Source organism: Schistocerca americana, chromosome 3, assembly GCF_021461395.2.
Source record: "Schistocerca americana isolate TAMUIC-IGC-003095 chromosome 3, iqSchAmer2.1, whole genome shotgun sequence".
Lineage (NCBI taxonomy): Eukaryota > Metazoa > Arthropoda > Insecta > Orthoptera > Acrididae > Schistocerca > Schistocerca americana.
Genome location: NC_060121.1, coordinates 762,031,928 through 762,057,924, shown reverse-complemented (window position 1 = coordinate 762,057,924; position 25,997 = coordinate 762,031,928). Strand labels below are relative to the sequence as shown.

Genomic DNA, 25,997 nt, shown 5'->3' with positions numbered 1-25,997 from the left:
TAGATTCATTATGTACCTTCACACCGGCACTACATATATATTTATATATACATGTCCATACGTCACCATATACACAGATATCTCGTAAAATTACTAGCTTGCTTACTCGCCATCATCAATTGTAACAAAACAACTGATATGCGAGCGTAGCAGTTGGTAACAATTAGTGCTACATATTCTTACCTACAGTTTAAACAAATGTGACGTTGTGGGTATGAAGCTGGATTGTGAATTCTATCCGATTGTGGTATTCGAAAAGACACGACTTAGAGAAACCAAAGTAAAATCAGTTCTGCGCGAGTGGTTTCGTCCATGTGGGTATTCATTGCAGACTGTTGCTTTGTTCCACATATGTGTGCACTCGCCCTCAGGGGCACTAGACGGACATACCATCAAAGCAGGAGAGTAAGCACCAAAATCACGCACCTAACTTAATAAAATCGTTTTTCGTAGTAAAAACTGTAGATTAAACATGTCGAAAGAAGCAAAGCAATGTCGTTAGGTTTTTAATACGCAAAACGAAATCAGTAATTCTAGATATCCTAGACAACTAAATTCGAATTTAGTTTGTAACCACAAGAATGACATTGCGCTACTTAATTCTGTCATTGACATTAACTTCCGAAAATACAAACCAATCTCGAACTTCTTGCCACGTCAATTCAAGGTGAAACCTCGAGCTTTCAACAATTTCCACAGTCGTCATCATCAGGAGTAACTGACTGTAAAACCTGCTGCTATGGTGGCCTTATATAGTCCAAATACGGCTTCAGATTGGTCGGTAGTTACGTAATGCTGTCGCAGATGGTGTCAACATATCCCCTGGTGGCGCCAACACATCCGCCGTGGCGTAAACGTTGCGACGAATATCTATGGCTCTTCTCTGCATCGAGAGCTCGCTTCCATACACTTTCGAATTTCCATGTAACTCGCGTCCAATTTTGAATGGTGACAGAGTCGTAGCTGTTTGAATGTAACCCAAACAAATATTGGCGAAAAGTGTTAAGCAAAGGCCTATGGCTAAGTTCAAAGTTGATTCTCATTAATACCACCAGTGACGTCAAAGTACTTTTCAATATTCTTGGTGTATGCAGCACTACGTCGACTTTCACATCCCAGATGTCTAGATTTCTTGAAAACACACTTCCAGTTTTATTGGAAGAGTTCCTTCGGCTAAAACTTTGTGTGATATATCCCGCATGACGGGGCTCTTGCTGTTTCTAATCGTCAGGTGAATCACAAACTACACCTAGCATTCCCCAGAAGATGGAAGAACACAAATGGTCACGTTTCTTGGCCACGAATCTCCTGCCTGTAGGGATGGTTGAATGGTGAAGTTTACAAAGAGTAAACACAAGAGAGGAATTAATCGCATTGTGAATAGCGCTGCATTCACAGGAGAACTCCAAGACGAACCCAGAAGAGCTACTCTTAGTATTCTCAAGAGATTTCGACAGTACACTGAACTCGAAGGTAGAATTTATGAAACTAAACTTTGAGCATAATCATTTGTCTTTGCCTAATACTTTCTGTAAGTATTTGTGTGAGTTACACTGTAAGAGCTGCCCTCTGTAAGTAATAAAAACTGGGCACATGGCACATGAAACGTATTGCTCCAATTAGTATATACAATCACCTCCTAAAATATTTCTTATTTCCTCTGAAATATCTGATACAGTGTATGCTAGAGCGTTGATATGAAAGTGTTGAAACGGGTGTTACGATTAATCAAGAAAAACCCCAGTTGGGAAACGTGGCCAAAAGTAGTTGGTTACTGTCGAGTTGCAATTCACAATTTCTCTATTGTTTACTTCAACCATTAAAAGTCATTTCTTTATAACTTGACCAGGAACAGATCCAAAAAAGCTAGTAGGCATGAGTGCCTTTTCAAAACAATTTACTTTACAGTTAACGGCCAAGCCGTTTTACTTAAAACCGACTTTGATAAAACATTTGATAACAAATCAAAATTTTCCAAGTAATGAAATTAAGAACTTTACCGTTAATAGCCAAGCCATTTTACTTAAAACAGACTTTGATAAAGCATTTCATATCAAAATTAAAGCTTTCCAAGTAATGAAACAAAAAAAAAACACCGGTTTGCATACAATTTCGTTACCGAACATCTAGGGAGCCAACTTCTTGTAAACTTTGGCACAACAAGATATTAAATTACAAGGGCTCTCTAATAGGGAGGCAGAACTACCATTTTCAAAGGATGCCAAGTAGATTAAAACAATCAAAGTAAAGATACAGTCATTCACCTTTTACAATAACAATTTTTAAGCCGCGTAATTTTAAAAACCCACCAATGAAAGGCAAACAGTGCCAAAAAACAGAGTAAAATACAACCAGTTAACATTTTACAATAACTAACAACTTTAGTACCATGTCCTGCCACCAAAATGTCCTGGGATAGAAATAACTAACCGACCGGGTGTAAGGTCGGCCACAATTGTCTCCCGAGGGATGCTCAGGCTAGAAGCGGACTAACAGACCCACAACTCCTCATATTCAGCAATCACATCGACCTCATGCGAGGCCAGGGGAGGAGGAGGAATCAAATCAGGAACCATAATCCCTGCCCAAAAATACACTTCGTCCCAGGCAGTACTAATAAAAAGCCAAAAGATCACTGTCTATAATTACACGGTCGACAGGACAGGAAATCCGGACGCAGGAGGCCACAAGGCAGAAAAAATGCAATCTGAAACAATAATCACTGCCCAAAAGTACACTTCCTACCGGGCAGTACTAATGAGAAGTGGAAAAGATCACTGCCTATAAATACACCGGCGACAGGGACAGGAAACCTGAACGCAGGAGGCCACAAGGCAGAAAAGACGCCGGTTGCACAAACCAAAATTCTTCAATTAACATCTAAACCTTTAGCCAACTTTACTTGTAGTTTATCAGATAAACAGCAGGTGAACTCCAATGCAGAGGTTCCTCACACCCGACCGTGTACACGTCGCCAGCGTACCCAACTGGGCACAGTCAGGCAGCCACGCGCTCTGTCACTGGAGCCCTCGTCTTCTCTGCACCCACGGCGGCGAAATACAACTCTTCAGGTTAGGCGAGTTACTAGTCCATCATTCCCACCTTCAGACGGAAAATTTAAAGACATCCGTGGCCGCTCCCATCAAGTAGTGACTCGGAACCACAGCCGTGGCCCCCGGGTGCTCACAGCAAGAGCTTACAGCCTTGTGCCATCAACTCGTCCCACACGTCTCGCACCGCCAGGATAGACCACACGGCTTCCCGGAACAACAGCCAACTCACCACCGCCATGCCACGCCGCGGTCTCATCGTCCGACATTCAGTTATTCCCGATTTGAAAAACCGACCGACCGACTCATCACCGCTTGGCAATCAGCCGGCCATCCCCCAAAGATCTTATTCCCTTACACAAGGATAACAGGAATCAACGACTCGAGGATCGATAAGACCAGACACGCCGCCAGAGGGGAATCTCAACAGAATCGTACGCAGCATAACTATAAATATGAAAGAATCAATTAACGATGGAATGGAAGGACGCAGAAAAATCTTTACAGCGCGATATATGTTGAGAGCCGACACACGGCTCAGTGTGCAGAATTTTTTAGTTGTTCCGTTCACTTAGCGACCACTGTCCGCACGCTTCCATCTTCTTTCTAATCCCTCTGATCTTACTTTCACGAAACCCCAGTCAAGTTATCGTGTGCTATTTCTCGGATCCAAGATCTCGAAATATACCCAAAACTATTTCGCAAGTAAGTATCCTCGCTTTTCTGTCAAGATTCCTATTCAAGTTTCCTGGCTTCTCTGATTACTTTCGTGTCTATTACGCTGCGCCATCGCAGCTCCACATGAAAATTCTTTTACTGTACGTTTTCCTCTACCGTGTTTTAACTCAAGCGATTGATCGATGGGAGGATACGGAACAGAAAAAGGTCCAATGAATTTATGTTTGGAAATGCGTGGTTTCCATGCGAGACTTCATTCGTTCAATAGTACATTGTTACATAAACTGCGGTCTAATACGCAATGTTCCATGAAGCCACAGATACAGTATGTGCTGAAAATGGTTTCCATGCGCCTCAACCCCTTCGTGTACGCGCCATAGCATGTTCTGCCTCAGACGTTCACGTCGGCCAGGCTGCATCCGAACAGTGTCAAAGGCAGCATGAATAAGCTGCTCCAGTGTTTTCACATCTGGAACGGGACCTGCGTACACTATCCTTCTGAGTTGGCCCTACAACCAGAAATCGCACGGGTTGAGACCTTGTGAACGAGCAGGCCATATAACTGGACCTCCGGTCCATCGACCAGGGAAGAACAACTGACAAGAGATGCGTCTGTACATTAACGGAAAAGTGGACTCGAGCACCATCATACAGCAGTCGCATTACTCTTCGAACCATCAATGGCACTTCTTCCAGCAGGGGAGGCAAAGTCATTCGCAAGAAACGCCGAGAGTTCCAGCCTGTTGGCTGACCTGAAAGGAAGAATGGTCCCAAAATACGGTCGACAATTATCCCGGCCCACACTTTCCGGTTGCACCGATGCTGAGGATTCGCTGTCCACATACCATGTTGGTTCTGCATATTATCCGAAAGATGACATCTATGAAAGCTGAAGATACCACTGAGTGTAAAGGTGGCCTTATCTGTGAATAGGATAGACGACACAAATCTCTGAATCGTGACTGCCTGATAAAGAAACCAGTGACAAAACTGCTCCCAATGTGGAAAGTGCCGGCCGGTGTGGCCGAGCGGTTCTAGGCGCTTCAGTCTGGACTGCTACGGTCGCAGGTTCGAATCCTGCCTCGGGCTTGGATGTGTGTGATGTCCTTAGGTTAGTTAGGTTTAAGTAGTTCTAAGTTCTAGGGGACTGATGACCTCAGAAGTTATGTCCCATAGTGCTCAGAGCCATTTGAATCATTTTTGAGCCAATGTGGAAAGTCTGTCGCTAGTAAACTCGGCAGAGGCTGTAAGTGATGAGGGTAGTCTGTCTTACCCCGTACTGGCGAGCCAACTGCCTAGTACTGACACGGCTGTCGTCTTCCGTAGTGTTAATCACATTTTCTTACAAGCATGGAGTCCGAACATTTCGGGTACGTATTTCAAGATTTCCTGCTTTCTGAAACGAACCTGTCTCAGACAAACGGAGGAACACTGTTGCAAACATTGAATCCTGTGGTTGTTGTCGGTGGGTATGATTCTGAAACAGCCTTGCTGACCTCCACCCGTTGCAACTTACCTTTCCGTAAGCCGCGTGGATAGCCGTGTGGTCTAGGCCGCCTTGCCACGGTTCGCGCGGCTGCCCCCGTCGGAGGTTCGAGTCCTCCCTTGCGGTGTGTGTGTGTGTGTGTGTTATCCTTAGCGTAAGTTAGTTTAGGTTAGATTAAGTAGTGTGTAAGCCTAGGGACAGATGACCTCAGCAGTTTTGTCCCATAGAACTTACCACAAATTTCCAAACTTTTCCTTTCCGTAAGTAGACAACATGTCGGCAAGCTCTCCATTAGAATACGGAACCATTGTTTACGACGTTGTATCTCATCCACTACAAGGTGAGTGGGCAAGAGAAGTGAATTACTATGGCAGGAGTGGGCGCTAAAGCATGACGTACCACCCTCTAGGAGAAAACCACGCATACTGTGACTGCATGGTGCAGCGCGCATTACACAGCAGTCTCTCTAATAGAGTGTGATTGAATAAATGGTCGCCACGCGGAGTAATTGTGCGGTTAGAGGCACCATGTCACGGATTGAGCGGCCGCTCCCGCCAGAGGTTCGAGTCCCCCCTCGGGCATGGATGTGTGTGTTCTTCTTAGCGTAAGTTAGTTTATGTAGTATGTACGTCTAGGCCCGATGACCTCAGCAGTTTGGTCCCTTAGGAATTCATATACATTTTAACATTTGAATAAATGGTCTCTAGCATGAAAACCATGCATTTCCGGACTTAAGTTAAATAGACACTTTTTTGGTCCATATCCTCTCATCGATCAGTCCCTAGAGTTTGTACATGAATCACCCTTTGGATCTGTGCGTCCGCGAGAAGTCAGTAAACGGACCGCACAGGATTGCTCTTTCCGATTGCACTCTATCCTCGGGCGGTCGACTGACGATAGCGGACTCCGCTTTCCTACAAAGTTAAAACACGCGGCTCTAACTTTTCAAGATAAACTGGGACTTACCCGTGGCGAAAATGATCTTTTATTAATGCGTTCATGTTGGCATTTTACTACAAATATTTCTCCTGTACCGAGCAGTCAGTTGTATTCATGGGATTGATTGCTGGGATAGCTCATCACACACTGAGCATAGTAATGAGTGGTGTAGCCTTTCCGATGACTGCAGAAGTGGCAGTTCTGTTTTCAGACGGAGATGGAGGGTGGGGGAGGAAGGAAAGGAAAGGAAAGAGAAGGAACAGCCCATATCAGGTGCATCGGGACTTCGTGCGGAATCAGCGGTGAGGAGCGAAAATGTGTGCCAGACCCGGACTCGAACTCAGAATCTCCGGCTTACTAGAAGTTGCTATAACCAATGGGCCACCCGGGTATGGTGTTAATGGAAAATGCTTAGACTATCTCTGCACTTTCCCAGCCACCTTGTGCCAACTATTCGTAATCGTCCATCTCCTTCATGCACGCTAATATTAGATTCCCATAGAAGGTCGAAAGTAAATGTGCATCCGCCCTGAAGATTATGTATTCATTGCCCATTGAAGTGAATCAGTTATATGAATGCGCAGTGACTGTTCTTTCGAACATGTTCTAAAGCGTCCAGTAAAGATGATAGAAGCGAAACGCAGTGACGATGATTTGCTTGGGATAATTTTGTGCAGATTTACTGTGCTTACAGTATAGTTCAAAAATGGTTCAAATGGCTCTGAGCACTATGGGACTCAACTGCTGAGGTCATTAGTCCCCTAGAACTTAGAACTAGTTAAACCTAACTAACCTAAGGACATCACAAACATCCATGCCCGAGGCAGGATTCGAACCTGCGACCGTAGCAGTCTTGCGGTTCCAGACTGCAGTGCCTTTAACCGCACGGCCACTTCGGCCGGCTTACAGTATAGTTCGTTCAGGGCGACCTGACAGAGTTTTCACGAGGTGTGGGGATTGGAACATGCAAGTTTCGTCTGCCGAAGCCCAGCACAGTGAGAGCTGGGGGCAGATTTGGGGTGCAGGTGGAACAATCTGCGCTTTCCTCACCCATTTCGGGCGCTACACGTTGCTTAATGGTTTGGTAAAGTACGGAACTACGATTGTAGTTACGGTTCTGTATTGTTAGATTGCCAATGTTGGCAGCGGCTGGATACAAAACACACGTGGTCGCGCGGATTGGCCGTGCGGTTAGAGGCGCCATGTCACTAACCGTGCGGCCTCTCCCGCAGATGGTTCGAGTCCGCCCTCGGGCAAGGGTGTGAGTGTTATCCTCAGACTTAAGTTACTTCAACTAGTGCGTAAGTCTAGGGACCGATGACCTCAGCAGTTTGGTCCCTTAGGAATTCAGACACATTTGAACATTTTGAACAAAACACACGTGACAGAAGTCGACCGACTGCTACTGGCTTCTGTGGAATCAGAACTATGGAGCACTCGTTCAGTACGTTTTGCACAAACTATACATTAATTTCTCGTACGGACTGCTCTGTTTTTTCCAGTTGCTTCGTGCGCTTGTGAGTTTTCTTAAAAACTGCGCACCAGAATATTCTGTCATTTCAATATTTTTTGCGGTATCTGGTGTGTGTTAATAAAATCTAATTTTCTCATTTTTCGTGATAGAGCACTTTAAATAGAATTACCTTACTCCCTAACTTTTAGAGGAATGTGATTTCCACTAACAGCAGAGCACGTGGCCCTGTGTGCTTTAAACGAAACTTTGCACCAAACTTAATTTTTTATCATATAAATCCATTGCGTTTCACTATAGAATCTTAATTTAGCTGAAAATTCATCGCATAGTGTAGAATCAGTAACTATAACTATTACCAAAAATGGAAATTACGGGCAGTTGATGACTCCTCGCACACGCTCCACTGGTCTTCTGCTTTTTCTGAAGATTGAAACACCTGCTACCCAAGAACACGGACATGACGAAACCTTCGCCCTCCATTTCCGACGTCATCACGGAATGAAAGATCTCGCAATAAAAACTTTTCTCGTTCTCGGGGCTTTTAGGAGGATGCCGCTTAAAACTTTGCCACTTTAACACGGAAAGGAAATCGAGTGCACTTTATCTTCCTTTTTCGTCAGGATGATGAGAGACAAGAGGCAGTTATGTGATTCCATAAGGGCTCTTCTCTTTCAATATTATCTTACCTTCTTCGTACATTCACTGTCTGGCTTTGTAACAACTTATCAACAGGATACGTCTGCATTTGACTCGTGTTGATGGATCACAAAACTAGATCACTAGACATTCCACTCCTCACCGTAGGAAACCGTGTTACTCTTTTAGCTTTTGTCTTGCCGGTACCGTAGCTTTTCTTTGCATGCTAGGACTGGATATTTGCACTAAAAATAGATATCATTCAAGTAAATCTTAATAAGAACTATTATTACCTACACAAAATTGAAAATTTCAGTACAAAGGAACAACATAATTTTTTCTTGTTAATATCAAAGCTCGAGATTTACTCGTAAAGTCTTAGCGCAGCGAAAATATTTTGAAAGTTTCCCATAAAAGCAGATTATGAGATCATGTGAGTAGATTTTCACGAGGCCTCTTTTCTGGAGCGGTCGCCACTTCTGATGTTTCAACCTTCATGGAGAATTTATCTATGTTTAGCCAACGACTAACTTCTTGAAGTATTGTGTACTCATGCTTGCGAATTCCAAGTGATTTGTTTCCAGACACTTAGGCAGTTCTGTGTGGGTGAACTATATCTTTGGTTTCAAAAAAGTAGTTTCCAAAGAGCCCAGTAATAAATCCAAAAATTATATATTCACGTCTCAATTTAGGTAACCTACATTTCATATGCCGAAGATATTTTGCTCCCTCATGTACATACGACATGACTGGTCCCAATTACAGTAGACAATTCAGTGATGGCCTCACCTACATGTTTTTTGTTGTAACCTCACTGTTACCACAGAAACAAGAAAACCTCGGAATTAAAATCCTTGTGGGGCCATCTAGATTTCGGCTCTTAGTGGCTTCGCAAATCACTTTCGGTGAACGTCGGGGCGGTTGGTTGGAAATAGCAAGACCAATCATGTGTCCTATCCTTGTCAAACCCGAGTTTGTGCAAGCCTCAAATGATGTCCCTGTCATCGGTATGCTTAGACCTGATCTTCCTTCCTTTCTTTAACAAAAAGTGCAAATCGTTTCAAAATTTCGAGGTCCCATTGAATAATGTGGTAGCTTAAAGGCAGACCACTTACGGATGACCTAGTGGTTTATATCCTCGGGAAAAGTCCTGCAAGGTTACGGTGTAGAGAGGAAACGCTTTTCCAAGCAGCAGATGGAGAACATTCGCCGGAATTTAGCGAAGTCCATTCGTCAAGCTCCTGAGATCTGCAGAGGCAAAGAGAAACGCCTCGCAACGTTTTTCAAAAGCAACTTCATCTTTATGTTTACAATATGCGGAGTGTTCAGGAATAGCAACTATGAAACAATACCTGCCGTGAGACAATTCCTCGTCTGACACAGCACGAAATCGCGCAGGCAAAACTTTCCTCCTACAGAGCATTTTCCGATGTGGACCTCTTTCTGATATCCGTATTCAGTTCGTCCTGATATCACTTGCGACTGTTTAAAATGGCTCGAAACAATATTGGACTTAACATCTGCGGTCATCAGTCCCCTAGACTTAGAACTACTTAAACCCAACTAACCTAAGGACATCACACACATCCGTGCCCGAGGCAGGATTCGAACCTGCGACAGTAGCAGCAACGCGGTTCCGGACTGAAGCGCCTAGAACTGCTCGGCCACAGCGGCCGGCTAACTGTTTAAGAATCCATCTTGCAATTGCTACTACTCGTAACATCATCGATATGGGCCTTCGTAGCTGAAGGCCCACTCGTGTACCCTTGATGACTGCATGACACAAACCTTTACGCCTCGCCTGGACCCGTCAAAATTGTTCTGTTGATGACTGGAAACATGTTGCCTGGTCGGACGAGTCTCACTTCAAATTGTATCGAGCAGATGGACGTGTACTGGTATGGAGACAACCATATAAATCTATAGACCCTGCATGTGAGCAGGAGACCGTTGAAGCTGGTGAAGACTCTGTAATGGTGTGCGGCGTTTGGAATTGGAGTGATTTGGGACCCCTGATACATCTAGATATGACTGTGATAGGTGACACATACGTAAGCGTCCTGTCTGATCCCCTGCATCAATTCACATTCATTGTGCATTCCGACGGATTTAGGCAATTCCAGCATGACAATGCGATAGCTCACGCCTCCAAAATTGCTTCAGAGGGGCTTCAGGAACATTCTTCAGAGTTTAAACACCTCCGCTGGCCACCAAACTCCCCAGACATGAACTTTATTGGGCCTATCTGGAGTGCCTTACAACATGCTGTTCAGAAGAGATCTCCAACGCCTCGTACTCTTACGGAGTTATGGACAGCCCTGCAGGATTCATAGTGTAAATTCCCTTCAGCACTACTGCAGACATTAGTCGAGTCCATGCCACGTCGTGTTGTGACACTTTTGCGTGGTTGCAGGGGCCCTACACGACATCAGGCAGATGTACCAGTTCCTTTGGCTCTTCAGTGTATAATGGACTGACTTGACGTTTATGACATTGTTGTCGAAGGAAATGACAATACTTACAGGCAAACAACGTCATTTTGGAGCTGTAAATTTTGTTCTCATTTGACAAGCTACCAAGCTTTATTACATAGGGAAGAAGATGGTGGGCAACATACGTCATTAACGGCTAATGACTACTTCCCGTCGGCCGCTGTGGCCGAGTTGTTCAAGGTGCTTCAGTCCGGAACCGCGCTGCTGCTACGGTCGCAGGTTCCAATCCTGCCTCAGGCATGGATGTGTGTGATGTCCATAGGTTAGTTAGGTTTAAGTAGTTCTAAGTCTAAGGGACTGATTGCCTCAGATGTTAAGTCCCATTGGACTGAGAGCCATTTGAGCCATTTTTGACTACTTCCGCTGCCGAAAAGGCGTTTTCCAAAAATGAGTGCTTCTCAGTGTTCTGTTGAGTTCTGTTCTAAGGAAGTGGCACTGTGAAGCACCCGTGTTTAGCAACTTAGACAGCTCACAAAGACAACGAGCCTACCACCCAGCGGCTTTTTATGATACATGCAAGGCTTGACCAGAAATGAGAGTGACAGAAATGGAAGCCCCAGTCGGTCAAGCGTTTAGAAAAATTGGCACTTTTGGAGCGAGCGGGCGAGCCATGAACCAGTTTTAACGTAGATTCCAGATAGCGGATAGCAAAATGGAAACATTCCAGAACGGTACTGTGGGGATCCTGGTATCGAGACCTTAAGTCAAAACTTTTGCTTTACTTTCAATTTTTACGTTACTGAAAGTGCAAATAAATGTATACATTACTCAATACACTGTGTTTGAAGCGATGAAATGCTTGGTATGTAGAAAAATTTCTACAATTAGTTGACGCATAAGGAGGACAAACAAATTAACAGTTATACGAAGAGATTTTTCAGGACAAACAATTGTTATCGTGTAGATTTCACCTTACACTTTAAATGTTTTACATGTAATAAGTCCTGGAGTCTTTTTTCAGTTCTTCAGGTATTTCCTTGAGCCAGTGGTGTTTATCTTTTAATTCTTGAAAGTTTAACATATTTTTCTCATGGAAGTACTATAATTCATCCTTCAGCCCCGCTCATTATTTCATTTTTAAACTTTTCTATGTGTCTATATACCTGAGTGTATATACTAGGCTGATACCTGTGGTACCTTGTTCCAGGTACCGGAGCGGCCGGGGCAGCTTGGTAACGTGACGACCACGCGCAGACAATCATCGGGCCAAGAGCGACCATTCTACACTGATCCACCAATCCATCGTAGGAAGTAGTCTGGCAACCATCCAGTGAGATTTCTACGCCGTAACAAGTGTCACACTGCTACGAACGTTCGAATTCTGGTTTTAACCGTTTACTTCTGTTTTCCAAACTGCAGCATCTGTGAGCTATTTATTTTTGGTGCATCAGAAGTTACGGTAAATACAGATTTCCCATCGTTGGGTCAGAAGCTCAGCCAAGGAAGAAACATGACGATCGGCTGAGTCGGCTGAGTCGATGAATGAAAAAACTTGCTGAGGCTATCGTGTGCTGCTCTATTACACTGGACGACTCGCCTCACCTGAAACTTTCTCGCAAACACTTTCATCGTCTGTTAGTTTCAGATTTATCAGTGATGACCGTTCCTGCTTCTGACAGCAACTAGATGATACTCAAAAATGGAATCTTCCCTTCAGTCTGGAGTTCAAACGGAAACCGTACTTCTGTGTCTGATGCTTGTTCTTTGCATTGATGGATCGACGCGAATATGTAGCACCAACGTGAATGTGTTGTGGTACAGTTGGTTGACCAGAACGTTGCGATCAAGTAAACTAGGAGTACTTTCAGGAAGGAAATGTCATGGTATTCAACTATCACCGTACAAATCTCATAGTTACTTCACCGTACACTGACAAGGTTTACAGTTTTCGTTTAGCTATATTGTAGGTGTTTTCTTATTACCTCGTGTTGTTTCTCCTTTTGTGATGTATGCGTTTCTGCAGTTGAACCTTTGTAGTTAGTTAATTATGTGTGCTAAATAAAGGCCAAAGAAGATTATAACATGTCTGAGAAACATAGCCTGCTCTGATTCCTTATCAAAGGTCACTTGGACAGAATCCAAAACTATTTCTACACTCAAGTAATATTTTCGCTGAACATGTTACGTGTATAATTGCTACATGATAGCTAGGTAACCTGCTAGGTGTTCATTCAGGTGAGGTGTGACTTGAGTGATTACAGAAGCCGACTTAGGATTAGAACAAAAGCACCTGTGGTACAAAACAAGACCTTTCTGACGACCTATTGGCCACAAACAGATTCCCAAAGTGATCTAGAGTGGTCGCCGTGTGGAATTCGACAGATCCTTTCGGTTCTGCACGCCAGAACATCGCTTCTGACTTGAGCACCTGTAGCGGAGGAGGGCCACATCTGCGATGGACTCTGTCAGCGGTGGCGCCGAGTCCGGCAACGGCTCACTAGAGACCCAGTGGTGTCCTGAGGAGCCCGAGATCGCGTGGACCGAGGGCCGCAATGTGGCCACGCTGGGCGTGCTCGCCATCATCGACGTCATGGTGGTGGCGGGAAACTGCCTGGTGGTGGCCGCCGTGTTCCTGTCGCACAAGCTGCGTTCCGTCACCAACCTCTTCATCGTCTCGCTCGCCGTCGCTGACCTCCTGGTCGGAGTCGCCGTGCTGCCCTTCAGCGCCGCCTGGGAAGTATTCAAGGTACGCGCTGCCGTCTGTTTCTTACTCTTTCGGAATTCAGTCTCATATTCGTCTCTTCTCGAGTATGTCGTTAATCTATTTACCGATCTGGGCACGCTTTCCTGTTCACTATTTAGTTGTTAAATACACAGTAAGAAAAAGAAGAACGCACCACGAAGGATTTATCAGAGCACTCCGTCTTTAGGCCACAAGCCACCCATCGGGACCATCCGACGGCCGTGTCATCTTCAGCTGAGGATGGGGATAGGAGGGGCGTGGGGTCAGCACACCGCTCTCCCGGTCGTTATGATGGTTTTCTTTGACCGGAGCCGCTACTATTCGGTCGAGTAGCTCCTCAATTGGCATTACGAGACTGAGAGCACCCCGGAAAATGGCAACAGCTCGTGACGGACCGGATGGTCACCCAACCAAGTGCCGGCCACGCCCGACAGTGCTTAACTTCGGTGATCTGACGGGAACCGGTGTATCCACTGCGACAAGGCCGTTCCCTGCAAGGAATTATCAGAATGGGCAGGAAATTGATAGACATGATGTGCATGTTTAGCCAAATAATAATTACAGTTTCAGGAAAAAAACTGACAGTTTATTAAAGTGAGAAAACTTCACAAACTAAGCAAGTCAACAGCGCGTCTCAGACACTTATGAAAGCAGTTCGTCGGCTTGGCACTGATTGATAGAATTGTTGGGTACCCTCCTGAAGGTTATGGTGCCAAATTCTGTCCAATTAGCGCGTTACATACTCAACATCCCGAGCCTGTGGGAACGCTCTGCACACAATGCTCGAAATGTTCTCAATTGCAGATAAATCCGGTGACCTTGCTGGCCAAGGTAATGTTTGACAAACACGAAGACAAGCAGTACAAACGCTCCCTGCGTGCGGTTGGCCATTTTGTTGCTGAAATGTAAGCCCAGAATGGGTTACGTTGAAGGGCTGCAAAAAAGAGCGTAGAAGGTCGTCGTCGTACCGCTGTGCACTTAGGTTGCCACGAATGACAACCAAAGGGGTCTTCTCATTGGGACTCAATTTGAAGCGGGACTCACTACTGAAGACAATTACGCTCCAGTCAGTGACGTTCCTGACTGATGTGACCAACGAATAAGTGTCTCGCGACGCCCCGAACAGTGGTGGAATATCAATATGACTGAGGACAGTCATACAGCCCGACAGCCAAGACTCATGGGGCGCCATTTCATTTCGTAGCAGTACTGCTTTGGTTGTTATCCGCGGCGCCCTCACAGCATAACGGTATGTCGGCGATATTCTGCACTCCGTTTTGTTGCTCCTCAGGACAAACTATCCTGAGATTACACTTCAGCAAGATAATGCCGGTCACATACAGTGAGGCTTTCTACTGTTTGTCTTCGAGCTTGTCAAACCCCACCTTGGCAACAGGTTCACCAAATCTCTTCCCAGTTAAGAACATTTGGAGCATTATGGGCAGGGCCCTCCAACCAACTCGAGCGTTTGGCGGTCTAACGCACCAACTGGACAGAATTTGGCACGATATCCTGTTAGGAGGACATACAACAACTCGATCAATTAATGCCAAGCCGAATAACTGCTTGCGTAAGGGCCAGAGGTGGACCAACGTTTATTGACTTGCTCAATATGTGAAGCTCTTTCTCTTGAATAAATCACTCATTTTTTCGCAAACTATAATGATTAGTTTGTGCATTATAATTATCCGGGCTGTTATGGCGTCGTCGGTTGATGAATTCTATGTCAATTGCTGGGAATTGACATAGAATTCATCAACCGACCACGGCATAACAGCCGGATAATTATAATGGACATGACATTTCCGGCCGTGAAAGTCTACATTTCAGTTTAATGATTAGTTTGTCTGTACATGCATTGTAATCATTTGTTTGTCTCAGCATGTGCGTCACATCTGGCGAGTACCATCCCTTTCGTGTAATTCCTGTCACTTCGATGTAATTCCTTCGTGAAGCGTCGTATATTTTTAATTGATTTGTTAATCATTTTCTCGTAGAGCGTATTTATAAAATACTGTTGCCTTCGAACGTAGTCCATAATTCAAGATTGTTGATATTGTACTGCACGAAATGACTTCAAGAAGTAAGCTACACACGTTATGCCACACTAAGTCCATTAGGCAACAAGAGTGGTGTATTGTCAGTTCGCTCACAGGTTCCGGGTTTCCTGCGGATTCAGTTCTGCTGTGGTATGTATAACAGATCGGTCACAGTGTCGGAGAGAAACGTAGCCCAAATCCGTGCACGGTACAGTGCAATGTTTGTGGAATAAATGTCTAAATTTCGCACGTATTTACGTGAATTCTGGTAGGATATGGACCAAATGCAATGCCGCGTCCAGTTGTAGTAAAATAGTGACCTTGATTTGACGTAAGACGCTCAGATGTTAGTCATGCTGATCGTGAGGGAAGACCACCGTCATCTGTCACAGACTTCAATGAGCAGGCAACTGCTGAACTGTTTCGCAACAGTCACAGGACTTCTGACAATGCGGATGTTCACAGAGAGGCTCCGAAATGGCTCCGTGACCAAGGAGTGGATTTCTATCCTCGAAGAACTTAACGATCACTAGAACGTTCAGATGGTTGTTTACAAAGACTACGTTGAAAAAACAACACAACTGGCCATTAAAATTGCTACACCAAGAAAAAATGCAGATGATAAACGGGTATTCATTGGACAGATATATTATAATAGAACTGACATGTGATTACATTCTCACGCAATTTGGGTGCATAGATCCTGAGAAATCAGTACCCAGAACAACCACCTCTGGCCGTAATAACGGCATTGATACGCCTGGGCATTTAGTCAAACAGAGCTTGGATGACGTGTACAGGTACAGCTGCCCATGCACCTTCAACACGATACCACAGTGACTGGCGTATTGTGACGGGCCAATTGCGCGGCCACAATTTTCAATTGGTGAGAGATCTGGATAATGTGCTGGCCAGGGCAGCAGTCGAACATTTTCTGTATCCAGAAAGGCCCGTACACGACCTCCAACATGAGGTCGTGCATTACCCTGCTGAAATGTAGGATTTCGCAGGGATCAAATGAAGGGCAGAGCCACAGGTCGTAACACATCTGAAATCTAACGTCCACTGTTCAAAGTGTCGTCAATGCGAACAAGAGGAGACAGAGATGTGTAAACAGTGGCACACCATACCATCACGCTGAGTGATACGCCAGTATGGCGATGACGAATACATGCTTGCAATGTGCGTTCACCGCGATGTCGCCAAACACGGATGCGACCATCATGATACTGTAAACAGTACCTGGATTCATCCGAAAAAATGACGTCTTGCCATTCGTGCACCCAAGTTCGTCGTTGAGTACACCATCGCAGGCGCTGCTGTCCGTGATGCAGCGTCAAGGGTAACCGCAGCCTTGGTGTCCGAGCTGATAGTCCATGCTACTGCAAACGTCATCGAACTGTTCGTGCAGATGGTTGTTGTCTTGCAAACGTCCCCATCTGTTGACTCAGGGTTCGAGACGTGGCTGCACAATCCGTTACAGCCAGGCGGGTAAGATGCCTGTCATCTCGACTGCTAGTGATACGAGGCCGTTGGGATCCAGCACGACGTTTCGTATTACCCTCCTGAACCCACCGATCCCATATTCTGCTAACAGTCATTGGATCTCGACTAACGCGAGCAGCAATGTCGCGATACAATAAACCGCAATAGCGATAGGCTACAATCCGATTTTTATCAAAGTCGGAAACGTGATGGTACGCATTTCTCCTCCTTACACGAGTCATGACAACAAGGTTTAACCAGGCAACGCCGGTCAACTGCTGTTTGTGTATGAGAAATCTGTTATAAATTTCCCTCATATCAGCACGTTATAGGTGTCGCCACCGGCTCCAATCTTTTGTGAATCCTCTGAAAATCTTATCATTCGCATATCACAGCATCTTCATCCTGTTGGTTAAAGTTCGCGTCTGTAGCACGTCATCTTCGTGGTGTAGCAATTTTAATGGCCAGTGGTGTGTAATGTATCTGCGTCGCTTTGATGTGTGGTGCATCATTCTATAACAGTTATCTTGGAAGCCAAAACAATGTTTAACTTATTTTTTGAATCTTTCTTATCGAAAAAGTCGGATGATGAGAGTTGACCTGATGGCATTCACTGAGAGCTGCGAAGCAATATTTCAAACTGAAAGTGTGGCAAATGTTTTCTGGAATAGCAGTGAATGTCTTGTAGCTTTTATCCATACTCAGATGCGCCTTAGAATGAGGAAGGTTCTATTCAAACATCAACGTTCTTCGATTATGCAAAGACGTCGTATGATGGCACTAGTATCACAATCAAAATCAGTATGAAAATTTATCACCGCTCCGATACTACATCTGACAAGCAGCCAAGCCATAATTTAAAACGGTATTTTTCAAAAATCTTCACCTGATTTCATAAAATTGTACCATCTACTTTAACGAAATTATGAAGTTGGGTGGATTTCAGCTTAGGCATCGAAACTAAAAGTTAATGTTATAAGGTTCCCCTGTCTTCGTAATGATGATTGCATAGAACATTGTCTACAGAACAGTGCCCTATTTGAAATACACTATTATCACATGATAGTTATTGACCCACGAAATTTTAATTAAATGCTGTCTGAATGTATTTCAAGAGGATATTCGTAGAGAAGTCTTAGTTAGGGCAGTGTTTTCATCATTTCAGACTGGAGTCTTAGCATTTTTCCACACAAATCTTGAATTTAAATGTAGTACAATAATAACACAATTATTAGAGCCTGAGATATCGTCGACTACTACGAAGATGAGGATCCCGCAGAGAAGTTTCTCGCAGATAAGCTGGAAGTAGTTTTGCTGCTCAACGAAATAATGCTGACTCTGAAAGCGTCTCATAGGAATACACCGAGCGAGGTGACGCAGTAGGTTAGCACACTGGACTCGCATTCGGGAGGACGACGGTTCAATCCCGTCTCCGGCCATCCTGATTTAGGTTTTCCGTGATTTCCCTAAATCGTTTCAGGCAAATGCCGGGATGGTTCCTTTAAAAGGGCACGGCCGATTTCCTTCCCAATCCTTCCCTCACCCGAGCTTGCGCTCCGTCTCTAATGACCTCGTTGTCGACGGGACGTTAAACACTAACCACCACCACCATAGGAATACACAATTTTACTTGAAAGCAGATGATCGAAGAACAATCTCTACTTCAGCTTAACTGCAAGGTACACAACTGTATGTCATGTTACGTAGAATCATTACGTTTCAACAACGAATTTAAAAGTGGCAAAGAAAGCTAAATAAGTGCGGAGAGATTGTATTAAAGATTATTTCAACTTCGGACACAACTCATAGTACAGGTTGGGCCAAATAAAAGTATCCCGGACGAGTGAATACGCTCAGACGTGAACGTATGCCTATAATCACACCCCGTGACACGCACACCGCGTGAAAGCCCGTCACGTGATCCACACCCGTTCAGAACATAGTACGGGATGTGTCAGTGTGAGCGGAGCAGTTCAAAGGGAAGGGTGGTACTCATGTTGGAGCAGTGGGTAATCGTTGTCGGAAGTTCCGTGACAACAAAGTCGTAGAAACGGTGTAGTCAAATGTTTACTGAGAAGATTAATGGTGTCATAGTTACAGAAAAGAGTGCCATGCAACGCTTAGTCCTAAAATGGCTCAGACAGGATCTGTTTTGAACAAGTCAAGAAACAAACTGAATTTTACCAGCACAACAGAAAATGTGGCTGCAGTTCACCAGAAAATGCTTCAGTCCTACCAAATCAACACGATTCCTGTCGCAAGAACCGAGCGAGGTGGCGCAGTGGTTAGCACACTGGACTCGCATTCGGGAGGACGACGGTTCAATCCCGTCTCCGGCCATCCTGATTTAGGTTTTCCGTGATTTCCTAAATCGTTTCAGGCAAACGTCGGGATGGTTCCTTTGAAAGGGCACGGCCGATTTCCTTCCCAATCCTTCCCTAACCCGAGCTTGCGCTCCGTCTCTAATGACCTCGTTGTCGACGGGACGTTAAACACTAACCACCACCACCACCTGTCGCAAGAGACCGGAGGAGGAAAAGAGCTACAGCTACTTCCAACATTATGAAGTAACTGCCCATAGAGATAGCCGAACCTTGAAGCATATTTACACAATTTTCATGCATCGCGGAAATTGTTAGCAGCCGTTAGTCTGGTTGCGGTCATAGCTGGCCAAGTGGGTCTCCTGATCTGTCAGTCTGCGATTACTTTGTGTATCAAAATAACCGTAATAGTCTTGAAGAACTGCAGCAGAACATTCCAGTACTCAAGATTAGATTCGCCTCCAACAGCTAGCTGACCAGGGTCCAAAAGTGTGCCAAGAGATGAGAATGGTGGTCACCTTCAACATCTGCTATAATCCGGTTCGTACTGTATTTCCTTTCCTCTGCTGTGTTTCTTTATACCCTGTAACTCTGTTCTCCGGGCCCCTTTTTTTGCCCATCCTGTACAAGGAAGAATACAATAACTTGTACATGAACCACGTGGCATTCTAAGCCAGCACATAATAAAGAATTTACCCATAAATTGTTGAAGAATCCTTCGAAATTATCAAACATATTTGAATGAATGAGAATGTGATTTATTCATTTTGCCTACGATTTGAAGGTGTTATTAAGAAACACATTTATGGCCAACGTGAATGAAGACTGAATATGTCACAGTACAAAGCATGTTGAATCCCAACAACTGTTACACTGGTTTGAAACGCTAAGCTGCGCAGCGTTGGGCTTTACCTCTCCGTAACTGGTATCACGCAACTAGAGTAGCTTCAAGTAATCTCATGCCAAGTTTCCACGTTAATCTTCACGATGAACATGTCAGCACAGAGCTGCACAGAGTCATGAATCCAGAGCTGAACAGGAACCACCAGAAAGTCTATATCTCACCCCCCCCCCTCTCTCTCTCTCTCTCTCTTTCTTCTCCTGTTTCTCTGTAGTCGACCTGTGTCCTGTCTGAAAGCTGTCCATGCATTACTGCCTCAAGCCTGTGCTGTCCTAACTGACCGAAACTCTCCTCGCCAAATAACGTGTTCCAGACTGTCCTTCACGACTGGCCAAAGTCTATCCTCATTTCAGACGTCGATTACTGGGCACAAAATATGATAATAAAAAGCTCATGAGTTAGAAAGTGCGGAAAACAGTAAACACTGGAGGCTGTCTTTTCTGATCAAGAATTGTCAAACTTGGTGCCTGTTGGAAGTTATGAATTCATGTGATTTTTGGCAGGTTCTATCTAGAGCAGACAGGTCCGCGGCTCGCACGCCTACTATCCATGTGGCTGGAGTTTCACCTTCTCCGTTTCATTAGAGGCAACTTAGTTACCAGGGTTCTGCGTGATTTACGTTGAGGACACACCCACAGGACCTCCTCCAGCCATTCGGACCCCGCACTGCTCCAGTCGTCTCCAAGGTGGCCTGATTTCGCGGTACGTGATTTCTTTCTTGTGAAGATTTGTGAAAGACTCTGCCTGTGTGCCTCCATTTACAACAACTTTGGATAAACTGCGCCGCTGCGTAGAAAACAAGATGAAGTAGCTCCAGAAACACAAGCAGAAGTGTAGATAAGGCGTGAGAAACCTTTCCTGGCCCGTGGATCTGTTCCGCATACTTAAGTTGACGGGTCGCATATACACCTCTTTGGTTAATAATGCAGTGAAGAACTGTAAACTGACTCTTCAATTCTTATTTCATTAGATTTTTTATGTAGTACGCCAATAAAATCTTTTCGTTAACCGACCGTAGTAAGTGTTCCTTCAGAACTAATTCCAGCTCGTTAACACCACCCCAGATTGAAGGTTCAGGTGATATTTTTACTTCAACAGTACCTTCACCAGTAGTGTTTCCTTTTAACGGCCATAATGCTAATAATTCTTCTGTTGTATCTGCTATATTCACACAACGAACAAAAATTATTAATTTTGCTGTGTCTGACAAATCAGTGCTCTCATTCAAGGCGATCGCAAATGCTTCAAATATGGAAGCACGATCACACAACTTCTTGCAATGTATAAAATGCATATTTGAACCATCAGCTGCTTTTTTTTTAAACCCAAATATTAACCGGTTTCAGTCTTGGACCATCTTTACAGATAAGGGTTAAAATGGTTTAAGCCCCCACAATAAATTAGTCGTTACTTAAATAATGTGTAGTGCATGCCACGAATGCCGGCCGGGGTGGCCGAGTGATTCTAGGCGCTACAGTCTGGAACCGCGCGACCGCTACGGTCGCAGGTTCGAATCCTGCCTCGGACATTGATGTGTGTGCTGTCCTTAGGTTAGTTAGGTTTAAGTAGTTCTAAGATCTAGGGGACTGATGACCTCAGAAGTTGAGTCCCATAGTGCTCAGAGCCAACCATGCCACGAATATCAATTTGCGGCCCTCGACTTTTAGAAGCCAACATACCAATACAAAATATACACATAGCATTATTGAAGAGAATATTTGTTAATTTCGTCAACCATCACATTAATTCGCCTAACAACTGTTCTTCCCGATAAACTTCTTTGTTCGGACTCTTTATCGGCATATAGTACTTCTGCAGTGCCCAAGAGCCATTCATTCACGAACTCACCTCCAGCAAAAGTCTTTATCAATTTGGCCTTCTTTCTGTTAATTATAAAACTAGCTTCAACCGAATTGTATCCTCGCTTTGGCAAACATTTTCTGTTACGCCTTCTCTCCCACGAAATTTATCCTCGGGTCTGATTGAAATCAGTCGCGGACAGGATCCAGCCAGCGAATAGCCGGTTACTTACCAGTGGTCTGGATGCTTGTAGTGCATCGTGTTGAGGAAACACTGAACGCTTCTGAACGGTTAAATGAAAACTTTGATATAAGACGTAATTGTAAGAAGTAGCCAGGGGTTGTATATACATACATGTAAAAGATGTATCCTTCTATAATTGCTTGGTTCTTTCGAAAAAACAAACTTTGTTTTCCTACGCCCAAGTTAAAATTCATTCCAAGTTTGTATTTCCGTTTATGTAAGAGATATAGTCTTGTGATGTATAAACGAATCTTTTGAATGTTTTTGAAAGACTCTCTGTATACTAAAGTCACGTTTTAATGTATTTAGGCCAGCCGGCCGAAGTGGCCGTGCGGTTCTAGGCGCTGCAGCCTGGAACCGCGAGACCGCTACGGTCGCAGGTTCGAATCCTGCCTCGGGTATGGATGTGTGTGATGTCCTTCGGTTAGTTAGGTTTAACTAGTTCTAAGTTCTAGGGGACTAATGACCTCAGAAGTTGAGTCCCATAGTGCTCAGAGCCATTTGAACCAATGTATTTAGGAACTAGTTCCCACAGACCACGGAAAGTGCTTCCACAGGATCTTGTTTGCTTTCTGCGCTGTTTAATGGGAACTTACAAAAAAAATAAATAACTGTTCAGAATAGAATATATCAGTGCTTAAACAAAAGAAGACCAATGAGTGCTGAAGTATATTCACTGAAATGTAGATGTCTTTCGGCATTACCTGTGTCAAAGATAACTTTTACAATAGTAAATGCAATGAAATAGCTACGCTGTAGAAACATTGTCAGAATGAGCGCGCTGAATACTGTCAGAACTACACCTCTCCTTTTACGTTCTACGAATGTTAATGCTGGCGTGGAAAACATCTAAACAGTTTGTCGTTAATGCTGGCGTGGAAAACATCTAAACAGTTTGTCTAACGTACTCGAAAATACACCCCTAATCTAGCAGTACGATTTGGTTGTGTAGTTGTGTGAACAGCGTCTATGTAAAATGTAATACGTTTGAAGCCAGTTCCAGGAAATCCAGAATCCAATGTCATCAGAAATGGAGCCGCGGAGAATAGGGTTACAGGTGCGGAATACAGACAGGACGCGCAACAACGCCCTGCTCTAGCGGAATAGCTATTTTCGTCGTGACCTCATACGGGAGCGACATTCACACCTGCTGCTCGATGCTGTGCATGAAGTTCCTCCCTCCACAAAGCTGAGTACGCTACAGGAATAAAAATCAGTACAAAGAAGAAAAGAAAAAGCACAGATTGGTTGAAGTATAATCCGACGACCCTTAGCAAGTAAATATTGAAAACTGAAGGCAAAGAAAATGCAGTAAACGAGTGTTGGCAGGCTTTCTCTCGGTCAAGAATTCTATAACTTAATGGGAACTGAGACAAATAGTGTTGATGTTAAGAACAATTCCTCTAACAGTTGGTGAAATTGTTGTCTATTAAAAGACAACCGTCTCGCTGCCTAAAGCCGCTTCATCAGGTGCAGCCCACATGTTAAAAAGCAAAGTACAGTGTCACTACATTTTATGGGTGTTAAATTTAATGAAGGAATATCTAAAGTATACTCCCAGCGTAAAAAGTTCGTCACACCCATCGCTCCTAGTGAAAATTTACTACTCAGTATTAACAATGTTCACAGAGTACTAAATTTTAGCTAGGAGCGATGGGTAAATTTGTGAGTGTATTTTAGACATTCCGTTATCAATTTTAGCGTCCACAAAATGTGGTGAGACTGTATTTTGCCTTCTATCGTGTAGGCTGAATCTGATGATGCGGTTTTAGACCACGAAACCGGTTGTGTTTTAATAGAAAACAATTTTGCCAGCTGTTAGCAGAATTCTTCATAAAATCATGCCTTTCAACAGCTGCAGATGACCAGAATATAAGATAGTTTGTGAAATAGCGTTGATGATGAATGATGAGGTAGCTTGGGATAGTGGGATACAAATGCAGCTGTGGTTCGTAAAAATGTTTTACGTGACTATACATTATCAGTACAAAATAGACAGCAGTTACATCTATTATGGACTGTATTTTGAGAACTGTGGCGCTTAAGTAGAATGAAAAATTGTGATTAAAGTTATTTAATCATCAATGCGTTTCGATGGTTATCCATTATGATCAGGAGGGAGGCATCTTTTACACAGCTATTCTTAGTGGCATGCGTTGGCGATTTCTTCAAGTAGCATGTGAGGTGGCCAGCAGTTGAAGTGGCGACATGCTCTGATAATAATTAAATGAATTAGCCAAAGACATTATGGATGTGACGTCATAGTTTACACATGCAAAACGTAGATAAATAGCAAGAAGGTCACTACTTATACAGAATTAGGACACTGGAAGTGACATATCCCTCTCACTTCAGTCACACGTTGAGAAGCATGTGCAATTTTCAGCGTCAGAATGATGTTTTTCTTGTTTTGTAAGTCCTCGCTACATCGTACATCAAAAAGTGTTAAACTACTAAAAAGTCGTAAACTGACATCCACTCGAAAATTAACAAATGTCTCATCCTTGATGCCACCCAGAAGGAAAACAGCTCTGCAGCCAGAGACACCAGACACAAACATGGGGCACCATAGAGCCAGCCACGCCTCGCACCAATCTGAACGTGGCAGCTCTACTAGCAGACCCACTGCCGAGAGGTTCTGCTAGCAGCTCTACACGCCTGGCAGTGGTGGTAGTGGAATGCATGACGGCTTAGGCTACGGCTCCACGTGCATTTTTTTCAGCGGGGTTTGAGCTGGAGAAAACGTGGTAGGAATTCCAGCAACTGTGGCGACCACAGAGCAGAAAAAACTGCCGAGTAGTGGCATTCAACTTTCAATTACACGAGCAGGAGAAGCAACGCCGCGAGAACTATACTGGGCAGTGTATCATTGGATAACAATTCTGTCGCACTTTATTAGTCGACATCGTCGAAGTCGTCGTCGCCGTCGTAGTCGTCGAATTGAAAGTCAGCAGAGGAAATGGTGGATCCACTCTGTTCTAAGTGACATGTCAAAAAAGGGAAAGTTTGTTCCCGTACTTTAGGAATTAGAGGAATATTCAGATGAATTTTTAGAGTGTTATCGAATGCCAGTTAATCGGTTCTAGAAACTATCTCATTCGTGGTAAATGACATCTCTAAAACACTGTCGTGGAGTCTTGCGCTGGCGGATGTATTGTCTTTCCTGAATAAGACGGCACTAATTGGAAAAAAATTCACTTGAAAATCAAGTCTGTCTGTTGGTCTGAATTTCTTGATCATTGGAATCTCGGACGGTAAAAATATTTCATCAGGATCTGTGTTCTGGGGAGGTCGTCCTAAATTACACTGACGGAAGAAAAGACTGAAGCACCAAGAAGGAGCTGGGCAACATAAACGAAAGATGTCTACTCAAGTTTCGCGCCAGTCGCTCGGGAGTAGTGCTAGTAGAACCACTATAAGGATGCAACTCAGGTTTGCTTTAAATACACACTGTAACGCTCGTGAGCGTTAATTGCCTTAGAGACTGAACTTGATGAGTTGATGCTAATCAAGAATGGCTTAAGACGACGAAGAAGTCATTATCAGCACTTCACTGAGTTTGAACGAGGTCGCGTAATACAGCTATGAGAAGTTGGATGTTCTTTCTGCTATAGCTGGCCGGGGTGGCCGAGCGGATCTAGGCGCTACAGTCTGGACTCGCGCGACCGCTACGGTCGCAGATTCAAATCCTACCTCGGGCATGGAGTGTGTGATGTCCTTAGGTTAATTAGGTTTAAGTAGTTCTAAGTTCTACGGGACTGATGACCTCA

The 25,997-nt window shown here is 44.2% G+C and overlaps 1 protein-coding gene across 1 annotated transcript in view; it reads left to right on the top strand.

Moving 5' to 3' along the window:
- The window catches only part of LOC124606379 (octopamine receptor Oamb-like), a 215,997-nt gene extending 192,671 nt beyond the window's left edge, over positions 1-23,326 (top strand). The window contains exons 2-3 of the mRNA XM_047138361.1: positions 11,903-13,441; positions 23,225-23,326. Of these exons, the coding sequence (XP_046994317.1) occupies positions 13,151-13,441; positions 23,225-23,326 (393 nt within the window). The 5' untranslated portion in view covers positions 11,903-13,150. The remainder of the gene's footprint in view (positions 1-11,902; positions 13,442-23,224) is intronic.
- The last annotated feature ends 2,671 nt before the right edge of the window (positions 23,327-25,997 follow it).